This window comes from Camelus ferus, chromosome 1, assembly GCF_009834535.1.
Source record: "Camelus ferus isolate YT-003-E chromosome 1, BCGSAC_Cfer_1.0, whole genome shotgun sequence".
In the NCBI taxonomy this organism is placed as follows: domain Eukaryota; kingdom Metazoa; phylum Chordata; class Mammalia; order Artiodactyla; family Camelidae; genus Camelus; species Camelus ferus.
Window position 1 is genome coordinate 95,213,909 of NC_045696.1, and position 24,040 is coordinate 95,237,948.

At 37.0% G+C, this 24,040-nt stretch overlaps 1 protein-coding gene across 21 annotated transcripts in view; it reads right to left on the bottom strand.

The window, feature by feature from the left end:
* MBNL1 (muscleblind like splicing regulator 1) overlaps positions 1-24,040 on the bottom strand; it is a 190,429-nt gene that overhangs the window by 21,475 nt on the left and 144,914 nt on the right. For 17 of the 21 annotated variants that reach the window (XR_004322349.1, XR_004322348.1, XM_032486057.1 and 14 more), the window contains 3 exons: positions 18,148-18,318; positions 16,969-17,079; positions 8,108-8,308 (listed from right to left, as the gene is read on the bottom strand). Coding sequence is in view for 19 of the 21 variants with exons in the window: in XM_032486057.1 (XP_032341948.1) it covers positions 8,108-8,308; positions 16,969-17,079; positions 18,148-18,318 (483 nt within the window). In the remaining 2 variants the exon portion in view is untranslated. The remainder of the gene's footprint in view (positions 1-8,107; positions 8,309-16,968; positions 17,080-18,147; positions 18,319-24,040) is intronic. The other 4 variants (XM_032486158.1, XM_032486135.1, XM_032486106.1 and 1 more) reach the window with 1 other exon arrangement.

The following is a 24,040-nucleotide window of genomic DNA, read 5'->3' on the forward strand; positions in this document are numbered from 1 at the left end:
GAAATTAAAATTTTTCATGTATATACGTAAAAATGATGCTGAATTTAAACCACTGCATAAACAAAAAGGCTACTACTTCTCTGTTGAAGAAAATCTATGTCAATGCAGCCTCGTCCAGCAGGAAAGCACCTGGGACAGCAGGATGCCACCGCTGCCCGCGAGCTCCTCAGTCTTGCTTTCTCAAATATGCTCACAAAGAACCTGGCAGCAGCTGAGCCAACACTCTATTTTCCAGTTTCTTTTACCCTCTGCCACGCTGACAGGAAAGAGGATCTAAAGGTCGTCTATTTGCAGGCTCTTTAATAACTATTAAAATCAAAGATCCCCCTTTTTCCAAAAACAATTATGCCAGTGCTGGTACCAGAAACTGAGTGTCAGTTTCCCAGAATATAACCTGAGTGCTGGGCTGGTTTTGACTTCTTATTTCTCTCTCCATCTCAAAGTTCTTTTTATTTTCAGGGATGTGAACTTAAAATCAGGTGGCATAAAGATGGTCATTCTAAGACCCCTTCTCGTCCCTCTCTGTTTGCTTTATGTGTGTATGTGTGTGTGGTTGGACTGGTTAATAACTGGTTTACTACAGTTCTGTATTCTTTATTGTCTTGCAGCATGCATTTAGGGAGAGCTCTAAAAATATTTAAACAGAATTGATAACTAGCAGTTAGCTTAGAATCTGTCCTAAACTCAACCATTTCTGATGTTCTGAGAATTTGGTCAACTGTTTTTGCATGATATACATTTTTGACTGTTTCCTTTTTTTTTTCCAGCTTAAGGTTTCTCCTGACATGAGACATGGAAGTGAAGAAATATATTGTCTTCTAAAATAGCTGTTCTCCCACTATTCTTGCCTTTGAAAAAAATAAAGAAGAAATAGAAACTGTCTTGGGAAAACTTGTACTGGTGCGAGCTACAAGGCCCGAGGTGCTAGAGACGTTTGCCAAGCTTCAGATGTACATCTGGATTGTTGGGTTCTTATCTGAACAGAACAAACTTCCCAAAGCTTTTAGAACAGTTTTCTTGATTTAATAATCACCATCAGTAAAATGGGATCTAGCCCTTGACTGCTAAATATGGGTTTGGCCTGGTTTCTCTGATAAAACTTAAGAAAATTTTGACTGTGCTGATCCCCCAATCTCTTAGTTGTACCATTGTATTAGCAAATTATAACTGACAGACAAAATCTCAACAAATTTAACCTCATAATTCAAATCAGGATAAGAAATTGCATAGTATACCACACAGAGAATTTGGAACACTGAAGAGAAAATTTAAAATCCTATCTTTTTTTTCTATTCTCACCCAGTCATCTACATGAACACACGTTTCAAATAATTATAATTACAGTATAGCAATTACTTGGTGATCTGTTTTTGGCTCAACAATGTAGCATAAGCATTCATTTTACTAAACAGTGTTCAGAGTGGTCAGTTTTGCTGGCTGCATCAAATTCCACCAAACAGACGTGCATAATACAAGTAACCTTTTCAGAGAACATCCAGATTATTTCCAATATTCCCATATTACGAATAATGCTGCAAAGAATATATTCATAACCGTACCTCTTATTTATCATTCTCTAAGGAAAAATGTGCAGAAATGGCATTAGTGGGTCAACAAATATAAGTACTTTTTCTAGTTTGATAAGTGGTTTTCAAACCTACATGAAAATAATTCCATCTATAAGCCAAACACATAATGGTTTCAATCAAGAAGACTGCAGATATAAGCATTTACAATTACTATAAGCAGTATAGCAGGATTTGCCCTTGTAAGTCATGTAAGTTTTGTAACCTTTTGTAGAAAATGGATAAGGGGTTGCTTTTATAGGAAAAAAACATCATTTCAATAAAAGTATTCACTGAAAACATTTGAGTACTAAATTCTATTTCCAGAAAAAAAAATCTTGGTTTTAAAAAACAAACTTAAATAATAAAAAGAAACTTAAAATAATCAAAAGAAAAGCAATCAGAAAAACTTCCCGAAGAAATCTAAATTCATTCTGCATAAACCTTCTTTTGTTAATGAAATAGCAGTCGTATAGTGGAAAGAGGATAGAGTTTGAAATCAGAAATCTGAGGTTCTGTCTAGTGTCTATATTTACTAGCTATGGAATCACGAACACTGAATAACACAATGTACAGACAGCCTAAAACCCACCATACAAATCTGGTTAAAATAAACAGTTTTGTTATTTGATCTGTACGTTTTTATAAACATGACAAATATATTTCAAAATGGTCAATAATAGGTTGTATGAGTAGTATTAAATTCAGCATTACTCTGCACATTAGGCCATTGGGACTCTGAAGAAATTAATGTCAATGTTCGAACTTAACTCAAAACTATCAAAACTAAACAGTCATTTGCATGTTCTTTAAGGAGAGAGCCTATGTTTTGTGCTCACTTTAGTTAACTCAGTCATCTTTGGAGAGTAAGAGCCAAAAGTAGGAACAGAGAGCTAACCGTAACAAGGAAAAGGGACTCCCAGTTTACTTGAATATTTCTGGAAGTCATTTTGAACCTTAATGATGAAAACTAAGGAGTTTATTCAAAGATATATACAGACCTGTTGCTCAACAGTAAGCATCATGGACTTTACTTTCCAGTAAGCTTGAATTAACACTTTAAAAAAGAAATACTGGATAATCAATGATTTTATCAAAGTATCCACAGCATTACTGGTCACAAATATACAATCTAATGCAAAGAAATTATCTGTATTTTCAATTCAAAAAAGATTAAGATATCCACACCTTAAAATTCTGGTGATTAGGGGAAACTATCTTAGTTAATTATAAAATTATATTCCCAAGATAAATATCTGATGATGTGATATCCAGTTGCAGTCTGTTGTTGGATAATTGTACAAATTTGGTCTAACCAAACTTCATTTTTTTTTCCCTCTAAAAAAAAAAGAAAGAAAAAGATATCTACTTTAGCTACCCCAGAGGATTTCCAAGACCAACTAGGAGTCTTCTTTGAAATCTAAAAGGCAGAATCCATCATTACCACCAAACCAGTGAACGTAAGCAGATTTCTATAGAAGATATGGCTAAGAGTTTGTCATTCGTGTAATTAAAAAAATCAAATCTGAATATATGGGAATGATCAACTGAAGAAAACTTCCCATTAAATCCACTGCTAGGTTTTCATTTATTCATTCCTATGAGTGAATGTACAAACCAACTGGACATCTGAAACAAGCTCACCAATATGCCAAAATGTTCAAGTCTATAGTTACTTTTATTCCTCTTTCTAAATAATTGAAAAGATAGGGATTTAGCTTTAATTTGGATGAGGAAATTGGTGGAAAAACAGCAAATATGAATTGGCTAAGCCAAGATTAGCAATTACCTTAACTTACAACTCTGTCATCTCCAAAACAAAACTCAAACTAATCACAGAGAGTAATAACTGACAGACTAGATGTTTAAATGGGGGTGTGTCCAAATGTTATAAAGAGCCATTCGAAGCCTTATTACAATCAAAAAAGATTTAAACTACACAGACTTGTGTACACAAAACTTAGTATTTCTTGATAATTTTCTAAAGAAATTAAAATATCATAAGCAGTAGCCAAAGACCCTTTGCAAAAATACAAAAGTATAACAATCTTATCAATAAGCCTTTCTTATATGATTAAAAAATCTGCTCGTTTAATCTTACTTTGAATTGAATGCCTTTTATATGCAATGGATCATGACAAATTGATTAAAAGCCTACAAAAACGTGACCTATGCATGCCCTTCACTATCACTTGAATCCACATTTAGCTTTAAATGATCTTTTTTGTGTAGTCAACAGGTATCCTATTTTTATGACTATATGATAAAAGTCACTAGACTCGTCTGTGGCACTTGAGCAGTGGATATATTCAGTCCACATCGAGTGGCCTGAATTGGAAACTCGTGTCATGATGACCTCAGTAGAATAAAACTTTCAGCACAAGGATATTTTATTTTAAAACAGACAAACTCTAACTGAAAATATCAGAAGCCAAGTGGTATGCCTACCACCTTTCCTGGAATCCATCATATGTTTTTGTCATCTAGACTGTTGATATAAAAATGATGTAGCTAACCAAATGCCAGTCTAATGTCTTCATCAGCAATGAAACACGTGGCCCCTAGTTTGTCTTTTGTTTGATTAATGCCGTTATGTGGTATAAACTACCCTCAAAATCATCACTGTTTACTTAAAATATTTCATGATGCTGAACATTGTGTTCTCAGCAACTTAACACAAAGTAGAATGTTAAATGCGTTGGAGGAGGCAGAGTTTTCATCCAGAGTCGTAAGTAACCATATGTGAGGTAAATGATGGAAAGTTAAGGCCTAAATAACAAGTGCTGGCATCCTCTGGAGTCAGTATCTCACAGACCATTTGCATTCAGAATCACCTGGCAGGTCTGCGAACAGGAGTCCAGAGCCCCGCTGAAGACCTCCCAGATCAATCCGCGGGGCTGGGGCCCTGCATTTTTAAAAAGCATCCCAAGTGATTCTAATCACATTAAAGCTTGAAAACCACTGCTCCTGGACTAAGTGCATGAACAAGATGCTACTATTTTGCAGTTGGAATGCTTAAAATGTAAACGTGTTCCCAAGAAGAATGTGAAAAATGTGTCATGTTTTATCTCCTCTGTTGGATTACCCTAAGTTCTGAGTAAGGGCCTGTGTCATTCTATGATTAATTAATTGATTAACTGGCTGGCTGGCTGACTCATTTATTCCCGAATTTAACAAGGTACTGGGCATCATTTATGAGCTTGGCACTATTCTGGTGGACCTTTTTCTTGTTACTCATAAGACAGCAGATAAGCGTTTAAGGTTTCATGATATTCCTCATAATATTTTTTACCTGACAGATGTTCAAAAGTTCTCCATTGGAGACTGATGAACAAATGAGAGAATAAATGTATTCATGGATCCTCTTTGCCCCATAAAAAATGACTGTGTGCTCTGAAAATAAGTCAAACAATCATTCCCTTAATTACCAATTCTTTGCCATGAAGTAAAGATAGGATTAAAAACCTCAGTCCTTTCCAGTACCTACAGATTTTAATAATTTCTTAAAAGAATTACTGAAAATAAACCATTGCTTGGAAATTACACAAAAGCATCCCAAGGTCACAAAACGGAATTTTAAAAGCCTCTTTTTAGTGACAGATGTTTAAGAGAGTTGCTCCTCTTTACAGAAAACCATGAAGACTGAATTTTACAATACAGAAAGCAAACAGCTACAAAGTCTTTTGAAAGATATCTAATAAAGAATGGATAACTGGAATAGTGATGTAAAGCTATGTGTGTGTTTTATATATATGTATGTATGTATGTGTGTGTATATATATACATATACACATATATATGTAAAATGACCTTTTCCGTAGTTTGTGGCTGGCATTAAAAGTAACAAAATGACCTAGATTTCACTTAGAATGTTCTAACTAGAGGTGATCTTAGAGATTATCTGGTAGAATTCCCTAATTTTATATGTGTGGAATATGAATCTCAGAAAACATGAAAACCTTGACCCACACTTACTCACCTAAACAGCAAAACCACCAGCACTAGTCCTTGAATTCCTGCTTTTCAGTTTAACATTTTCTGTATCTCACTGGGCGCTGTAAATATGTGTTAGTTCTACACAGAAGAACCAGAAGACTGATAATCTATGGTATTTTTAACTTCTGTATTGTCTATTTTCTAGCAAAAAGAAAAGAGAAAGAAGTGGCAAGAAGAACCCGCCAATATTTTAACTGATTCAAAATTTGTTGACCTCAAAAGGAACACAAAATTAAAAAATGTACTTGGGAGTTCCATGGGTTGAAAATAGAAATTTAAACCCCAAATAACTAAACATGTAAATAAGCATGTGCACTTCCTGCCATGTCTCTTAGACTCAGTATGTAGTGCAATCAGCATGGAAGGAAGTAGCCTGAAGACGGCCTGTGTCTAAAACCACCAAGTGCCAAGCAGAAAGACCTGCCCCCTAGCTTCCCACCGCCATGTCCTAACAGGTTGTAACTGTGACATTAGATCAGAGCCCGTGAACGAGAACACGACAGGAAGCTGCCCCACCATCAGGCATTCAGATGAGTGGAATTCAGGTTAAAAGGAAATGACAGTCATTGCAACAGTAGCCCTTTGTTGTGACTGGGAAAAGAAGACAGACAAAATACTCGAAGGAGCGCCCTGCAGAAGAAAAATAAAACCAAACGAGAGAAAAAAGTCTTCCTTTTAACTAAACACCATACACAATATAACCAATTACAGATGGCCTAAGATTGTGGGGGGATTCGTTTAAAAGAGTTCTGACCACACAATCAGCCGTTGAAAGAGATTCTTTGAAAGAGATTTAAATACAGATGTTCTCAGCTTTATGAATATTATCTCCTATTCATAATTCAGTCATGTTCCTCTCAGACTGCCTATTTGGTTCCCATTAAACAACCAACCATTATGCCTTAAAGCAGGGTTTGCTTTAGAAAGGTCAGGGGGAAAAGTGAGTCATAGGTGGAGCATCTAATAATTTTTAAATATTTAAAATGTCTTAAATTCCTTCCTAATTTATCTGCAAATAACATTCCCTAATTAATGAGCAGGAGCCGTTGAGTGATGACAAACCACCCGCAAGTCAAGGTGTGTGTCTCCGGCACACGGCAGAGTCCTTGGTCCAGAGAGGGCGAACAACTAGGTCTCAACATCCTTCCTGAGTTATCTTTATGTAACTCTCGTAATTAGCAGCTTTTTCTAAAACATTAGTGAAAAGTAAAAAATAAGCCTAACACAAACAAACAAAAACTCTAAAGAATCTACAACCCCACCATACAGGAGTGCCTCCTTTTTGCACTATTACCTCTGTGGGAAGGGAGAGTAATATAATACAGTGTTTTAAAATGGAGTTCCGAGTTCATATCCATGTGACCTTGAATAAACTACCTTAGATCTCTCTCCCTATTAAATGGAGTTAATGATAGCATCTTCCTCATAAGACTACTTTTTTAGGATTAAACTGTGTGTTGCACATGAAGGGTTAACGCTGTGGCTGGTAGACAGTAAATATCCAATAAGTATCAACTATTGTTATTACCTTCAAAAGAGTGGTGGCAGTTAGAACTACCCTGAAATCTGGGACCCTTTGTCATGCAGGCAACAAAACTTGAGAAAAAAGAAATTGGTGCTTACTAAATAAATTCCTGCTAAGCTGATAAATTATTAGTGTCAATTACGTTCACACGGCGGCCTTATTTTGCCACTTTCTCAGTAATTAATAAGATGCAAACTTCTCAGTACTAAGTATTGCCTCATCCTAACTAGGGAAGAGAGGAAAAGCTCACCAGTTCTTTGTTGGACACCAACGCCAGATTGGAGAGTGCTGATGGGCAATACTGTTGCCATTTTTCCCCCTTCATCTAGAGTTTACCAAGTCCATTAATTCATGGCCATGGTGAAACTCTTAACAGCCCCTTCAATGTAAGATTTATATCCCGAATTTCTTTTTCATGTAGCAATAGCAAAGCACATACATCTGACCATCCTTGACTCTAGGACTTAAGAGTTACCCAATTTCCAATTAAAACATTTACAAGCACACTTCACAAACAAAGGTGTCTTGCTATTCCAACTAAAATATTGTGAGGCTTATAAGGAAACTTGCAATAAATTTTAAAATGCTTTATAGATAGTAACTAAATAACATCTTTATGGGAATGAGTACCAGGGGATTGATAGAATTTGTTAATAGTAACAATAACAAGGAACAGTTGAGAAGCTCCTGCTGTGTGCCAGACATTGTCTGACTCTTTGAGGTAATCACCATTATTATCTCCATTTCAGAGATGAGGAAACTGAGGAAGAATGAAGCAACAAGCAGTCTGACTCCAGAGTCCAAGTTCTTACCCGCTCTTCTACATACAGATGTTGTGGCTTCTACAAATATTAGCCCATCTATCTATATTCTAGTAAAGTGCTCCAAACAGTGAACCAAAATCTCTGCTTTGAATTTTTTTAAAAAATCTTTATGCCCATGGAAGAAATAAACAAAAAAACAAACAGCACCCTTTGAAATTCAGAACAGAACACGTAAAGACACCAATGATCACTCCTACCTCAAGTCTGTCTGTCCGCATTAACTTCTGTGCAGCAGCTGCAGCAGCTGCAGGCACAGGGACCCCAGGGTTCCCTGTGACCAACATTGGTGCAGTCGGCAAGATCTCTGCTGGAACCAGGCTTGGGGACACAGGTCCCAGGTAGGGGTTAAAGGCTGCTGATGCATTGGTGGCTAAGCTTGGTGCAACTGAAAACATTGGCTGAAAAATAAAACACAAAGCAAACTTGAAGACACAGGTCTTGATTCAAAGTTGATATCCTACGTTATATATCTACCCTCCTTCCATCCATGCAGCCATCCATCCATAATCCATTCTTCCCCTACTGCCCTCCCTCCCTCTCTCCATTTAATTGTATGTTTATTTACGATAAGAATGCTTCTTAAATAAGCATTCATCAAATCAATTTTTATGTAAAATACAATGGGTAATTTATCTGGTTAAAATTTCCATGGGGATTTTGAAGCTTGGGGTCCATAATATTTGCAATTTCTTTTTGAACAACAGCTTAGCCCTTCAATATAGAAACTTCTTGTGGTCACCTAGTCTCCACCTTTGTCCTGATTTAATCCTAGAAACTTGTCTAAGAAGTCCATTTCATAATTGCTGTGCCAGATGTACTTGAAAGATCTGTTTACAACTGTTAATAGGTTGCAAGTGTCCTATTATCTAGAATAAATAAAGCAGAACTCCCAGTGGACAACAGGATTTCACAGTCAATGTAAACTGTGAACAAATCTCATGGGATATGTGAAAGATGATGATGACACCATTTCTTTTGAGCACATAAGATAAAGTGTTCGGCATACATACTTGTTGCAGGTTTTCCTGGGGAAATCATAAATGTTCCATCAGCCTATCACACCTCTCTGAGATTTTTAACAACAGATTCAGCCTACTAGTGAGAAACTATTCTGAAATGTGAAGTCTGAAACAGAACACGTCTGAAGAAACGCTGTATGATTGTTCAAGGAAATACATACAGTGGCACTAAATAAACTGCTACGAGGTAGATTTGCTGCCAGAAATGCTTTTGTGAATATATGAGAATAGTTTCTATTTGTTGATATAAAATTTTTCATATCAGAAAATATATCTATTCTTGAGTAAAATTAAATAATTTACCTCAAATCTACTTCAACAATGTACTTTTCCAGTTTTTAAAGCATAACCTAGCACAATGTTCCACCTTACTGGTGGTATATTTTCAACTTTCTAATTCAATGGAGTTTTCATTCTTGATGTTCAATGCTTTGTGTAATAATAATATTTGTTTCCAAAACACAAACCCACAGACAAAATGGACCCTGTTCTTTAAGGTAATTTTAAACCATTTGTTATCTTTACCCTGCTGTAAGGACGAGAATCACAGAAATTTTTTTAGCATGAAAGGGATGCGAGACTGTAGATAATTATTCCCTTTGAAGGCATAAGAAGTTAGAGGACCCCAGAGTTTATTTATTATTAAAGAGAGTTTTGGAGTAAGGTTTCACACAATTAAGATGTATGTTACAAAAGTAATTCTTAAAAGCTCAAAAGACATATCTTAAAAAATAAAATACATTCTTTATCTAATTTGGCCCTGACTCATTCTATATTTAGGAGAGTAAAACGGAATTCAAGGATTCCTTTTTCCTTAGAGCAATGGTTCTCAACTATGGGTGGTTTTGCCTCACAGGGGATGTATGGCAACATCTGGGGACATTTTTGGTTGTCCCGGCTGGGGGTGCTGAGTGTCCTCTAACACACAGGACAGCCCCTCACAACAAAGACTATCCAGCCCCAAATGTCAACAGTGCTGGGGTGGAAAGTCCCTGTCCTAAAGATACAGCTTTCTTTTGACCTCACAAGTTGTCCTAGGACAAAATATTTGCAGCTAGCATACACAGTCTCACTAAAAAGACATGAAATATAGAATATTTAATACATAATTTGATTAACTTGGGAGAAGAAACAAACTACCACAGATTCCACTGGTATTTTCCAATTAAAATATTTATGCCTCCCAATGTGTGGGTTTGAAAGCCATGGATAGCTGCCCTGCCAGGTGGATGGTTCTCGATGAAGTAGCCTAAAGTAATAACCTCCGGTCCCCAGTTCCGTCCCTGCCCAAAGCAGCTATCCACTGACAACAGGAAACTATCTGGGTTCCAGATAAATTCAGTCAGCTGCCAGGAACTGGGGCCCAGAGCAATCTCTGTCCAACAACAAGTTACCTGAATAGCAGCTGATTTGATGTTGCTCCACTGTGTCCTGGCTGCCAAGGCAGCAGCAGGACAAGAGTTGACCTGTGCAGTGAATGTGTGTTGAACTTGGGTCTCTATTCAGAAATGTGCACGTTAAACTGACGCTGTTACACACTGGCAGGCACAGATGTGAAATTTCAGCCAGACCAGCTCACTGATCTTCTCTTTGATGTTTAAGAATTATAAGAAGCTTAGCACAGAAAAGTAAAAGACTAGCTTAGAATATGGAGAACAGAAGCTGGTCAATATTAACTTTAGCTATGAATTAACATGCATTTCCAGATAGGACATGTTAAATGTATACTTCAGGTACTGAGATGTTTACATCACTGTGCACAATCTATTATAATTATTTAGAAGCAGAGGTCAAACTGACAAAGTTATCTGGAGGGAAGGAAATAATTCTTATTTTAAGAAAATAAGACCAGTGGCCAATAAAATTCAGCTTTGTTGAATCTCATTGAATAAAATAAGTTTATAATCGACAATGCATATAATGCAGGAGTTGCATATTACAGATAAATGAATACTTTTATGAGATATAACTAGTGATCTTATTAACTGGCAACAATTCTCCCACTGGATTGTTTCTAAAAGTTGTCACATGATTGACTTTCTGACTTAACAGAACAAAGTCAAATCTGAAGAATTTTAGGGCACCGTCCCCAAGTAAAATCTGCAGCAGCTTTTAAAATTCTGAAACATCAACTATTCAGCGAGCATTGCCTCAAAACTGTTCCCTCTCCAGATAAGTGGAGTTATTTGCTAAACAGGCAGACAATCAATAATAATGGCGCTACAGCTCTATAGCTTGAAATCTGATTCCAAAAGCTGGAAGGAAAAAAAAAAAAAACACCGAAGTGCAACATTCCTTCATTTCTTTTGAGTTATTGTAAATTTGTTATATTCCTTTTTCAAAGAGTACCCTGTTTTGGGTAGGTCACCGCTGGCCCCATCGGAGTGCCCTAATCAGATTAGGGAAGCACTTGAACTGTGGCTCTGCCAATTCTTTATTCTAAAAGCCACCCGGCAGAGGGTTCTGCAGAATTGCAAGAATGGATATTAATGTCACGGCATTATCAGGTAGCATCCTATTTTCTCTCAAGTATCCACGGGATAATGTACAACTATGTAATTGGTGTATCTGATACTGACTGTATCCTTGTAATAATGATTTACAGATATCTTTGTTCCCGGAAGGCATAAGGAAGGTTGGTTTATGATTGCCTTTTGCCAGTGAATACCCTCAGCAGGGAAAAACCAAATGCAATCTTACTAATGCTGGTGCATTTATGGGCTAATCACTTCTTTGTTTTAAGTGAGACATCTGATTCCATTAAAGTAATCTGGGTTTATTATGAATGAAAACGTTATTCAATTTCACGTTATGACCCTAGTTAAAAGTGTGCAAACATGATTATCACAATAATTCCCTCTGTTTATTGTGTGCCAGGCACTGTGCTAAGCGCTTTACCTATGTTATTATATTTAATCCGCTTAACAGTAGAGTGTAACTTCCACGGAGCAAACGAAAGCAAAAGCTCCATTGTTTTTGTTTTGAAAAGGGGAGGACACATGTTCAGTTCACCACTAAATCGCCAGAACTGAGAACAATGCCTGACACACAGTAGGCACTCAATAAATATACACTGAATAAGTGTTTGAGTGAATGAATGAATAAAAGTGTGAATTAATTGTAGCCTTGTCATGTGGGTATTATTAGCTTTATTTTTCAGGTAGGAAAAAGGGTTCACACGAATTATGTGCCCACAGTCACAAAGGACTGCATGGAGGACCTAGGATTTGGACACAGCTGTGTTTGATTCCAGCTGGTATTAAAACCAAGGGGTCTCGATGCTGGCTGTCCAACAGTCACCTGGACAACGTGAAGCCTGGTATACCCTGGCGCGCTCCACTCATCAGAATCTCTGGGAAGAGAGGTGGCTAGACGGCAATATTTTTTTTTAAAAGCTCCTGGAGAAACCCCATTCCATATACTATGTGGTCTTCTACTGTTTAATAAGAGATTCAGTTTTCTGATTCTACGTGAGGACACCTGTTTCCTTAAAGTTCACTTCTTTTGAAAATAGTTTTCCCTCCACACTGAAGGCTGCTCCAGTCCAGCCCAACTGTTTAATTCCCAATCAACCTTCAAGAATCAGGACTCTTTCTGTTGATGTTGTCCCTGATCCACCCACATGTCCAACTAAAAGGCTTCTCCTACCCTCTGTTCTTACCTAACTCTTCCTCTCTTGAATTCAGCGTTGATCACCAGCTGTGTTTACTTAACCACCTCTCCTACTTGGGCTCTCGGAGAGCAGTCTTACGCACTGTTCTTTGTTCATTTGGTAGATTCTGCAACTGGCACTTAAACAGGTCCTCTACAAACATTTGCTTAACAAGTATTTTTGTGGATTTGCTAACTGTTTTTCTCTGCCACAGAAACTAACCAGCAAATACATTAAATATTTTCTAGTACAGACATTTGAACGTTTAAAAAGATTTGATGTTATTTTCTTTCTATCTCAAAATTTAATCATTAGTTCTTTAGTATATGTGTTTGAAATTAAATTTCTTTTATTTTTGTTTGTCATTTTTTATATTGAACTGAAAGTTTCACTAACATACTGTTACCTTGCTGTAATCTTGCAGATATCATAGTGGTCCTAATTTATTTTAAAACATTATTTGAAATGGTGTTTGTTTTGCATATAATGTTTGCAATTTTTAATGGAGAGAGTACACAAAATAAATAATATACAGTCAGTATCTGCTGGGATTTATAGGACACAAATTTTAAGTCAGATTTTTCTGGATTTTACCTCTGTGTGAGGGTGTGTGTGTGTGGGGGGTCAAACTTGTAAGCAGGGAAAAATTAAGCTTTTTAAAAAATTAACAGCACACAATCAAGACATAAAAAACAAGTTTCTGGGTAGATACACCCCTGTACAAGAGCTATAAACAATCTCTGTAAATAATTATTTTGAATATAAACAGAGCTAAAAAGTAAATTTATCTAGAAATTCACATTACAGTGTCCTTTTTCTTTTCCTAAGAAAGTAGCACATGCCTGGAATAAAATGAGAAATACTGTTTTTAACTCGTCTAGACTGACATGCTGACTGGGCAAATCAAATGACCACTTACTTTACTCTTAATTTCACTTTATCCTTCAAGCGAGTTTTACTGACATGATAAACATTTAAATACAGAAGACTCTCTTCTCTCCCTCCAAGCAGCAACAAACATGGTCTGGTCCCTGAAATTCAGGCCCTTCCCAAGCTGCCTGAGGAAGCACAGGTGCCTTGACAGAAAGGCAGACAGAAAGGCGGGACAGATGAAATATGACTCAGGGTGACCGACCTGGAAACATTTTACCAGAAACATGTGGGGATAAAGCGGCCTTATCTCAACCACTAGTTGGATAAACTGGAAAGTAAAGCACTAAAAAACAACTGAAGAATTCTAGGTGTTCGTGGAAGTGTGACAAATGATGACTTCTAAGCTTTCAGCAATCAACGGCCAAAAAATGCTTGGACATAACAGCAAAGGCAAGGTGACAGAAACAGCACAGGAGGTCCTAAGACTTTAGCTAAATCCAGTAACTTTCAATTTCTCGATCCCCAAGGCTTGAATTCACATAATGCACAGGGAATTCGACGTGAGTTTCACACCTCAGAGCATGTGTGTGTGCCTTCAGGGCAGGCACCACAGGAAAACGTGGACGGCCAAGGCTACCCTCTGGGAGCAAGGGGAAATGGACAGGGGGCCGCCGCTGGGGGAACGCTGGAGCTCAGATACAGCTCTTCCAAACAATGCTAGTGCACACTTCTCCGAGGGCAACGATGAGAACCCGGACTCACAGGGTGTTTGAAAAACATCTTTCTGGGAGGGACCAAAGAAATATACCAGATGTCTCTACGTCGTGAGCCCCTAGGTGCAGTCTATCTTTGGTTGTTATTTAATAACGTCCTCATTAGAGTACCTTTGCATCTTCAGTGCATGGCAAAGTAACAAGAGTTTTTAAAGTACTACTTAGAAAAAGAATCCAGAAATTTTATTTTTTAATTTGGGTAATTCAATACTATAGTTCCCTCTATCTTCAACGATTATACAGTAAAGGAAAAAAATGGTCTTTTTGTACTTTTATTAGTGGTTTACAAATGATAACAGAATTAATATCAATTCTTTAATAATTTATTGTGCTACTTTTAAAGAAGTAGACACAAATTAAATTACTTATTTTCAACTACTTATTTCCTCATCTTATAATATGGGAATAATTATGCTGTAAGATTGGCAGGATCCTGCAAAGAATGTATCTTAAACTTTTCACTGCATAGTGAAGAAGGTCAGGGATTTTAAATGAATCAACCAAAGACCCAGAGTTGGTTGGTCACATGTCTCCACTTAGAACCTGAACAGCCTGAGTGAGATCCCAGCCCTGATACTCACTAGCCACGTGACTCGGGCAAATTACTTGATCTCTGAACCTCTGAATCTTCATCTCTAAAGCTGGATAGTAGCCCCTACTTCACAGTACAGTTGTGAAGATTTATGATACAGAAAGCGTTGAGTGCCTTAAATGCCCTCTGAGTACTGTACTTACTGCCCCCCTCCCCAAATGTTATGTTCTCTTTCTGCTTCCGGGCTTGGTACAATTCATTATAACATAGTAAAGTCCATGAAAACAGGAAACTCTCCTATAAATCCCTGCCTTCCCCAGGTCAGCCTAGTGTCATGTTCTGAAGATCTTAAATTTATAGACCCAGTCTCTCAAAATGCATGAGAAAATGAGAGCCCAAGCTGGGTGGCATAAGAGCTATTTCCTGGTCCCAAGCTGCACCCTCGTCAAGCCTCAGGCTGCCTCTGCTAACAGTCAGCTAACGGGTATCCACCTGTGTTCCCCATTCTACGCTGCCGTCTCTCTAATTGGGCTGCGTTCTTGTTCCTGGTTATGATTCCTTTGGACTCTGGGGCAGGTAACTACCATGAACCTCTGCCTGTTCTTCTCATGTTCAGGAAACTCCTTCCTCATTCATTTTTTCACTTATCAAGCGATTCTTTCATCACTGCTGCATGCTGGGGGGAGGGTGTAGCTCAAGTGGTAGAGCGCCTGCTTAGCATGCACAAGGTCCTGGGTTCAATCCCCAGTACCGCCTCTGAACATAAATAAATAAACCTAATTACCTCCTCCAACCTAAAAAACAAGGTCGCTGCTACATGCCAGGCATAATACTGGATGCTTCTGGATTTAACTCAACCTTGCTAGCCTCTTTTCTTCATGTCCCTCCACTTACGGTTTGGGGGCTACACTGGTTGGCCCTAGAGAACTAAGATGCTTTACTTACTCAACTAAAAGCCCTGTCACTGCTCAGATATTCCTGATACTGCTCCTAGGAATCTGCTCACAGTACGATCTCCTTTGATATCACCACTATCCTACGTTGGATTCAACTCTGTCTTCAAACACAAGCATCTAGTCTAGAGGCCATCCTCCTCTGAGTGGCCTTTTCCATATTAGTCACCTGGCTGCTTCCAGCCCGGTTATAATCCCTGTTTGTGGGCCTAGCATTAAGGTTCCAGTAAGCAGCTGGTTGTGACCATCTCATTTATTTCTGAATCTCCATTATGTTACCCTCATCAAAACAGGACTGACTACAAAAAGGATCGAAAAGTCTCAGGTGGGGTTTTGAAAGCAAATTTCCTGGATTAAAGCCTTCTCTACAGTCATTAAAACCCCAAATGCTTTAGAATTGAATAATTAAAGTGACTTCTACAGTCATTACAAAAACGTCACTCTGAACAGAGCCTATTTTTAGACCATGATCTCAGGATGCCTTTAGCAGAAGGGTAATTCCACATTCAAATCTAGTCATATCAGGGAAAATTAACATAAAGCCTGAATGGGCTCACAACTAATAAAAATAAACGCTTTGTCTAAGCAGAGAATTTGCCAACAAAAACACTAGAAAATGAGGTAATTTTTGATGGTTTCAGAAATCTGTGATTTAGTGATTTCATAAACAACACGTATTTGTTACTAGTATTTCAAAGACATGACCATAATGCTGTTTATAGTTTGTCCCAGGATTACGCATATGGTGATCCTGGAATGGCCTTGAGAGTAACACTCAAGGACTAAGTCAGGAGACAGCCATGACTTCGCAGTGAGGAACTCACTGCCGTGACGTGGACTGTTTTCTGCCGTCTGGCAACCACACTTGCTGATCTCAGAGTTGCTCCCGGTCACTGAGTGGGGAGAGCCTGGCAGTAAGCACTCTTCAAATGTTTAAGTGGAACAAAGTATCTTACATCAAGGCGAGATCTTACATCAACTAAAGTTGTAGCCATCCCAAGGATTTATCAGATCTTTGAAACCATATGTGAGGGCCAAATGTCAAAGAGAACTCTTGTCCTATATTTTATGCTAAAGAGAATGATTAAACTTTTTTTTTCAACCAAATGGAAATCTTCATGCTATCCCAATATAGACATGTGAAATTAACAGATGTCACAGAAATAAATTTAAGATATTTTTCACTGAGTCCCCCATAATGGAAAAATATATATATATCAAGTTAAAACAGACACAAAATTATAATATTCTCTCACCTCAACTGTATAGTATTGACAATTGGTATCACTGACGATTGGATTTGGAGATCCCTCCCACCTCGAAATGCAATCCCCCCCTCTTTTTTGGAATGATTGGTGCATTAAGTTCTAAGAGAGAATAATAATTACGTTGAGTTCAGGTGTTAAAATGTACTAGGAAAAAAATCAGTTAGCACACATGCTACAATTAGCTTATCAGGAAAATGTGGGTCTTCACACTCCCGAGACCGCATAATATCGCATAGAAGTCAATGACAGAAATATTCTGATCATTGCAAATTTGAACATGCATTTAAATACAGCATTACTGTATCACAATTAACATCAGAACATTTTTTGCAACCTAAAATTAATTATGATATAAATCTCTTACATTTTTGTGGATAACTGTGAGTAAAGGTTATTAAAGTCATCTGTCACATACAACCTCCCCCCGAAATCCAAATGAATAAATAAATAAATAAATGTGCTCAGAATCAAAAGTTATCCACACGTACTGCTCAGTAAACAACAAATCCCTATGACCACCTACAGTTTATAAAATGCAGCTCTTTTTCTTAAAAAAAAAAAAAAAAAAAAAAAAAGCCCTTGGGGTTTCTGCCTCTCCTGACTGGTCCTCCTCTGATGGGACTTCCAGGTCTGTGATATGGACTCGCCACCGTCAGAACTCTCCCAGACCTTGTAACTATGGAATAATTTCAACTTAAGTTGAAAAGAATAACAAAGACTCCTTTCCATAAAGAGAACTATATGGATTCTCTTCAAGGAGGGGGAAAGGGAAACATGTTCTCAAAATTAATGATGATATACACCATTTTTTAAAAAAATGACGATTATCGCTGGAGGTAGCCTGAAGATGCACCTTGACTATCCTGACATTTAATGACCATTTTACAAAAGACCATTTTAACACCTGCAAGTCACAGGATTTAATCTGAAAAGAATTTGGCGGGAAAACATGCTATAACATACATTTCCACATGATTTAGCCAGAAGATGAGTAACTTGACAGTGTCAAAACTATTTCCAGGGTTTGACTGATAATTTTGCTAGAAAATGCTAGGCAACTGATCCTGTTACCTGTGTTCACTTGATCTAGTGCATTCATCACTTTAACACTGAAACTGAGCACTCAGAGTGACAAACGTAAGGAATGAGAACTGAGGCCAGGCTCACCACGGGTTGCAATGGGGCACCGGGCATCATGGCATTGGCTAGTTGCATTTGCTGGGCCAACATGGCCATGTTCTTCTGCTGAATCAAGTTATTGCGCCCATTTATCTCCAACTGCGTTTTTAAGTGTGGGGGTGGATGAAGATATTTGCAGTTCTCCCTGGAGCAACGACCCTAAAAAACAAAAGCAGAAAATGCCATCTTAAAAAAATTAAAATCCACAAATCTTAAAAAAAATCATAATAATGCAAGCCTACCACTTGAATCTATGGGTGTTTCACACAAAGTATTGTCCAAATCACTTTATATTTCAAATAAATAATAAATTCACTCAAATACATTATCAAAATGAGGTATTAAAGACATATGGAAAAAGTTTAAAGCTTCTTCTAAAGAAGTTCCTGTACTTTAATATTAGCCCTAATATTTCTAGATCCAAGTTTAAAAATCTACAAACTGCCAAGGTAACACTAAAACATAGAATATCAAATAAAAATATTAGGCTCCTTCCATGATATTTTCTGGTTGATTTTAATAAACCCAAAAGAGTCATAAAGTTTTACCATCTATTTTTACGTATTGGGCTGTAAGGAAATGAACTTAGAGGACTCAAGGCTCACTGTATCTTCAGTAAAACGCCTTTACACATATCTCATAAAAAGTAAACTGAAAATTCCTTCTAAGCTTTATAAGACCACATATTAAAAAAGCTACAGATGAAAAGAAGAAAATTCCCAGACACTTCCACTGAAATAGAGATTAGTAAGTATAATGAAATATTGGTGAAAAATAGAGCCTTTAACCTTTCAGCGATAAACCTAGTCTCCTTCGCCCAAGAACTGTAAAACAACAGAACTAGGCATATTTACCCTCCAAAAATGTATAGTATAAAATGGAGAAACAAAGTAAGTGACTATAAAATAAGAAATGTGAATATACCTTTCTTTCGGAATGATCCTTCTCGTTAAAATACCCACTAAGGTCTGTATTATGTAACACTGTGAGGGACTGACCCATATTATTTCAATATAATCTTGTCAAGTCATATTGATAGTAACCTATCTCAATTACTACCTTGACACTTTCTTTCACCAATAAATCTAATTAGAACTGTTTGTGAGGGTAAAAGAAAGATTTAATTGAAGCCATCAACCACCCACCTTCTCGAGCCTTCTTTGGTTTTTCTAAGAAAAATCTATTTACCATAATTTGACCTTGTACTGTTAAATCGACTCAGGAAACTGATGTTTATGTTTGTGATAAAATCTGTCACAATTCTAATTTGAACACTCTACTTCTGGCTTGTTTTGATTAAGGTTTTTAGGAATAAGTTTACACACAGGCTAATATAGAATACTGTCTGTTAACAAGCTTTATGCCATAAAGAATTACTAATAATATTTTAAATCAGGAGGCACAGGGGACAGTAGTTCACAGCAAGGGCCGCACAGGTCTCAAGATCTGGGGTAGAGAGACTTAGCTCTCTCACTTATCAGCTGCACGGATTGCATAAAAAACTAACTTCTTTAAGCTTTGGGCTTTTCATTCATTTCAAAATTGCTGTATAACCTACACCATGGGTTCATTATGAAGATTAAAGAAGATAATGTACCGTCACACCCTAGGCACTGTGAGCACTGAGAGGCAGAGGGAAGATTAGAAGCAGCAATTACCACCACCTCCAGCACATTTTAAATTCTATATCCAGTAACAGAAAAACAAAATATCAGCAGGAAGGTAATTTCCATAGTATCTATTAGTGATGGCTATTGATAACTTCACAAGTAAAGTAACAGTTACATATCTATGACATTCTGTATGAAATCACCACGCTTGGTATCTGTTGAGATCACGAGCAAAGTATTAGTCTAAAATCATCTGGATGCAAAACAACTTGTACAAAAACAGCGCTTCGAGTCACAAGATAAACCACAGAGAATGACTGGCCAACATAAATAAACTCATGGATGACACGTGGTCTGACTCCAGGGCTGTCCAGTTGAGGTCTTATAGGGGAAACTTGCTTTTTTTTTTTTTTTCTTCAGTACAAAGAACATCTTGGCTCTAAGAGAAATTCTGGTTCTCAATATCTCCACATCACATTTCTCACTGAAATTGGATTTACTGAAGTGCAGATAAGCAGGGTTATATCCACTTTGAGGATTCAGTTACTGTCAATTCACTGAGATCAGTTTCTATGGTTCCATAAATAGCACAGAGGCATCCCTAGGCCCTGAACCTGGCCTCGGCCACACTAGCGCTGGTCTCCCTCAGCACTTCATTCCAACGCCTCCCTTGGACAAAACCACCAAGGCCCTCCTACCTGTGAACACAGCCTGGGTGGAGATAATGAGGAAGAGAAACCACATGCAAACCACCCTGTTCTGTAACAGTGCATCTCCAAACTTTTAATAGAAACTCAGACCTTTGGTTTTCATTTTGTCTTTACTACATCTACTCAGGAAAGATGCCATTTTACCACATTTCTTTTTTTAAACCTTTTTTTCCATTTTTTTTTCAACTGAAGTATAGTCGGTATACAACGTGTTAATTTATGGTGTACAGCATAGCAATTCAGTTATACATTTCTTTTTTTTTTTTTTTACAAGCAGAAGAAGGGTTTGGGGTTTTACAGTTACACATTTCTATATATTCCTTTTCATGTTCTTCTTCACTATAGACTATTACTAGGTATCAAATATAGTTGCATTTCTTACATAGGCTACCTTTCCATGCTCAGCTTGATTTGATTGCAACTGGAACCTTGCTTTCAAAAAAGCTATGTTCCTAAGAATCAATTGAGGATATTGTGTGGAAAAGTATGCAGACTACCAAGCCTCTCCCACAGAGTGTCCGTGGCAGTAGGGCTGGCAGCCCAGGGATCCGCATTTTAACAGTATTCCAGGTCACTCTGATTTGACAGAAAACACTACAAAATGCAAGTCTGCAAAGCCACACGAATTTTTCATTGACATGTGTGGAAAAAATAACAGACGTAGCCTCTGCAATTGATATTAGATAAACTTAGCTTCTCAGGAAGGTCAAAACTTGCTTAATGCTGACTGTGCCGCTGAATAATTGTGGTTTGACAAATAAAAAGGTCAAAAATAAGTTAGAATAAACATCCTTTTCTAGAAAACTGCCTAAAACCCTGGAGAAAACCAGCAGAGGCATCCTTTCTGTTGAGAGTTAAGGTAAATATGACACTGGTACCTTTCCAGCTTCATCCATCTCTTGAGTTCCCAGCACCGTACCTCAACAAGTATTTGCAGGATGAATAAAGGAACATTTCTTACACAATGCTTAAAGGTGAATTCTACTCTAATTCTGTGCTGGAGACCATGAAGATAATAGAATAAAAACTAGATCTAATACCAAATTTTGACTCTGAGTTGTACTAACCTAATGATGCTTTTATTCAGAGGCCAGTAATTTGAACAGACAACAAAGCTTGCCATGAAAAAGGGAGAAAACAAGGAAAGGCCTGCAGATTTCACTAGAGAGAAAGAAGATTTGTGCAGGAGTCCAATATATTTGGCATTCGAAAACTTATACAGTGACAATACATTCTAAAAATCTAAGAACAAAAATTCCGTCAGTACCTAGTGCTCACATACGCAGATTCTTGTATGGGAACTACGACTCTGAACCATCCAGAGATTTCACCTCAAGATACAATAAATTGGGCTGCTAGGGTTAATACAAAAATATAAAGCAGCTTTTGTTCAGTACTGATTGCTACACGTAGCTCCACTTACTGCCATGTAATTGCAGATTTTTATCAACCATAGCTTGGTTCGAACAGCAGCGTTGTTACTTACTTGCTGTGTGTCCCTGCAGAAGTTGGTTACATTCTCTGAGTGGTCATACCTTTTCTGTAGAACAGTAACAATACGATTGATCTCACTGGCGATGTATGAGGATTGAGCAAGATAGTGAGGCCAACCTCATACATGGCTCCTGGTATACATAACTTGCTGTCAATAAATATTAATTATTTTTCTCTCTTTGCTTAAGCTCTCAAGCTAATGACAAGTAGCAGCTGTTTCACCCTGCACCGTTATCTGTTAAAAGTACTAAAAATAATACACGTGGCAAAACTCAGTGTCAGTGCATGTCAATCATCAATAATGTAACATAAGCTTGCCCCTTAATCATCATTCTGTATTTGTCACATCCGCTAAGGAAAAATGCCATTCTAATATGCTTCTCACAGTGTTATGTTTCTGAGGTTTACTTTTGTTGACTGCACTAAAATCTTACTTTCAATAAGCTGGCCAGCTGACTAGCAGGCCACTCTAGAGAGCCTGTACCATAAATACCTTAGGCTCCATTCAAGGAGGCTTTTTATAAGTTGCCACAACACAGATTCCAAAAACATCACTGTAATGCATATATTGTATACTTTAAGGAAATGGAGAAAGTTCAATAAAATATTGACACAGAATGAGTTCACTTTGCTCTAATAATTTCTCTACATCTTTAAATTAAAAGTAATCTGTCCAAAAAAAGTAAGAACAAATTCCAAAAGCCTCTATGAGATCAACAATTTTGATCAGAGATCACCTGAGGCCAATGGAGAGCTCAAGACACCACGTCCTCAGTTTCTGAGGTTCAAACTGTTGAATTGTGAATTGAAGGACTTTCTCATTAGCCTTTGAAACTGGCACAAAGTGTGTGATTCTAACAAGGGAAGACGTACATTTAGATTGATTGTTTGAGCCTCAAAATAAATGCCTGGTTAATTTTTAAACATCAGAGTCTAATACACTGTACTTTAAAATTATTACATAGTATGGATTACCATGTATTATTACATATACTACATATCTAAAATGATACCTATGTGATGTATGTGGTGAGGTATAAATTGCAGAATAAAGATAAAACTGAATGGAGCTAGAGATGGCAATTTAGAGATATAAGAAAACTATTTCTCAGCTTTTTTCAATATTTATTTAAGAATTAGCTAACAATCAAAAATAAAACATTGTACTTAGACTAAGCTGGCTAAACTTAGTAAAACAAAAAAACCCCAAAATTCTATTTGAAAACTGGAAAAAACTAATTTCCCATTTTTAATTATACTTCTTCTACCTAAAATAAAAGGAATATTGTGACTTATGAGGTCAGAATGTAAAAAGACACTTTATTAAGCTGCCAAATGGTAACTGTGTGGTAGGATTAAAATTACTGAGTCATATTTGGGTAGATTCTGGAAATAAAAGGGCAATGAAAAAATTATAAGGGTACCAGCTAATACTCAGAAGTCTTTTCCAACTTTCACTGGTAGACTATTCAACCTGCAACCATTTAGTTCAATTCTTAAAACAAAACTAATATTTCCTTTGGAACAGCTGAGATAGGCAAATGTTTTTGAAGCACTTTCTGGAGATATCCATCGCTCAGATATTGGCCAGAAACTCTGGCAAAGGAAACTGGTAGCTTCCTATTGAAAATAACTGGCTTTTGGTTGGCTTTTTTTTTTTTTTTCCAGCTAAGATGGTACAAATATCTCAGAAAAATTTTGCAAAAGGGAAAAAAATTGGCAATCAAGAAATATCACTGCAGCACACTTTTCCAAAAATGTTTTTGTGGTTCTGTCATGCTGTTTAATTATCTATTCTAATGCAAGGGTGAATACATTTACATATATAATATTAATTTTAAAATTATAAGTACCTAGTGGTGAGAAATGTATGGCAGTTTAAAAGGTGATTAACTTTAAGAAAAATTATACTTCACACACACACAAATATGCATACACATGCATATATGCTCAAGCATTTTGTTTTCCTTTAGGTGAATGAATATAAGTTTAATTAGCTCTAGGAATTACAGTTTATTGGCTTTTACAAATATCAAAAATAAGTTAATTGCATCTAACACATAGGAT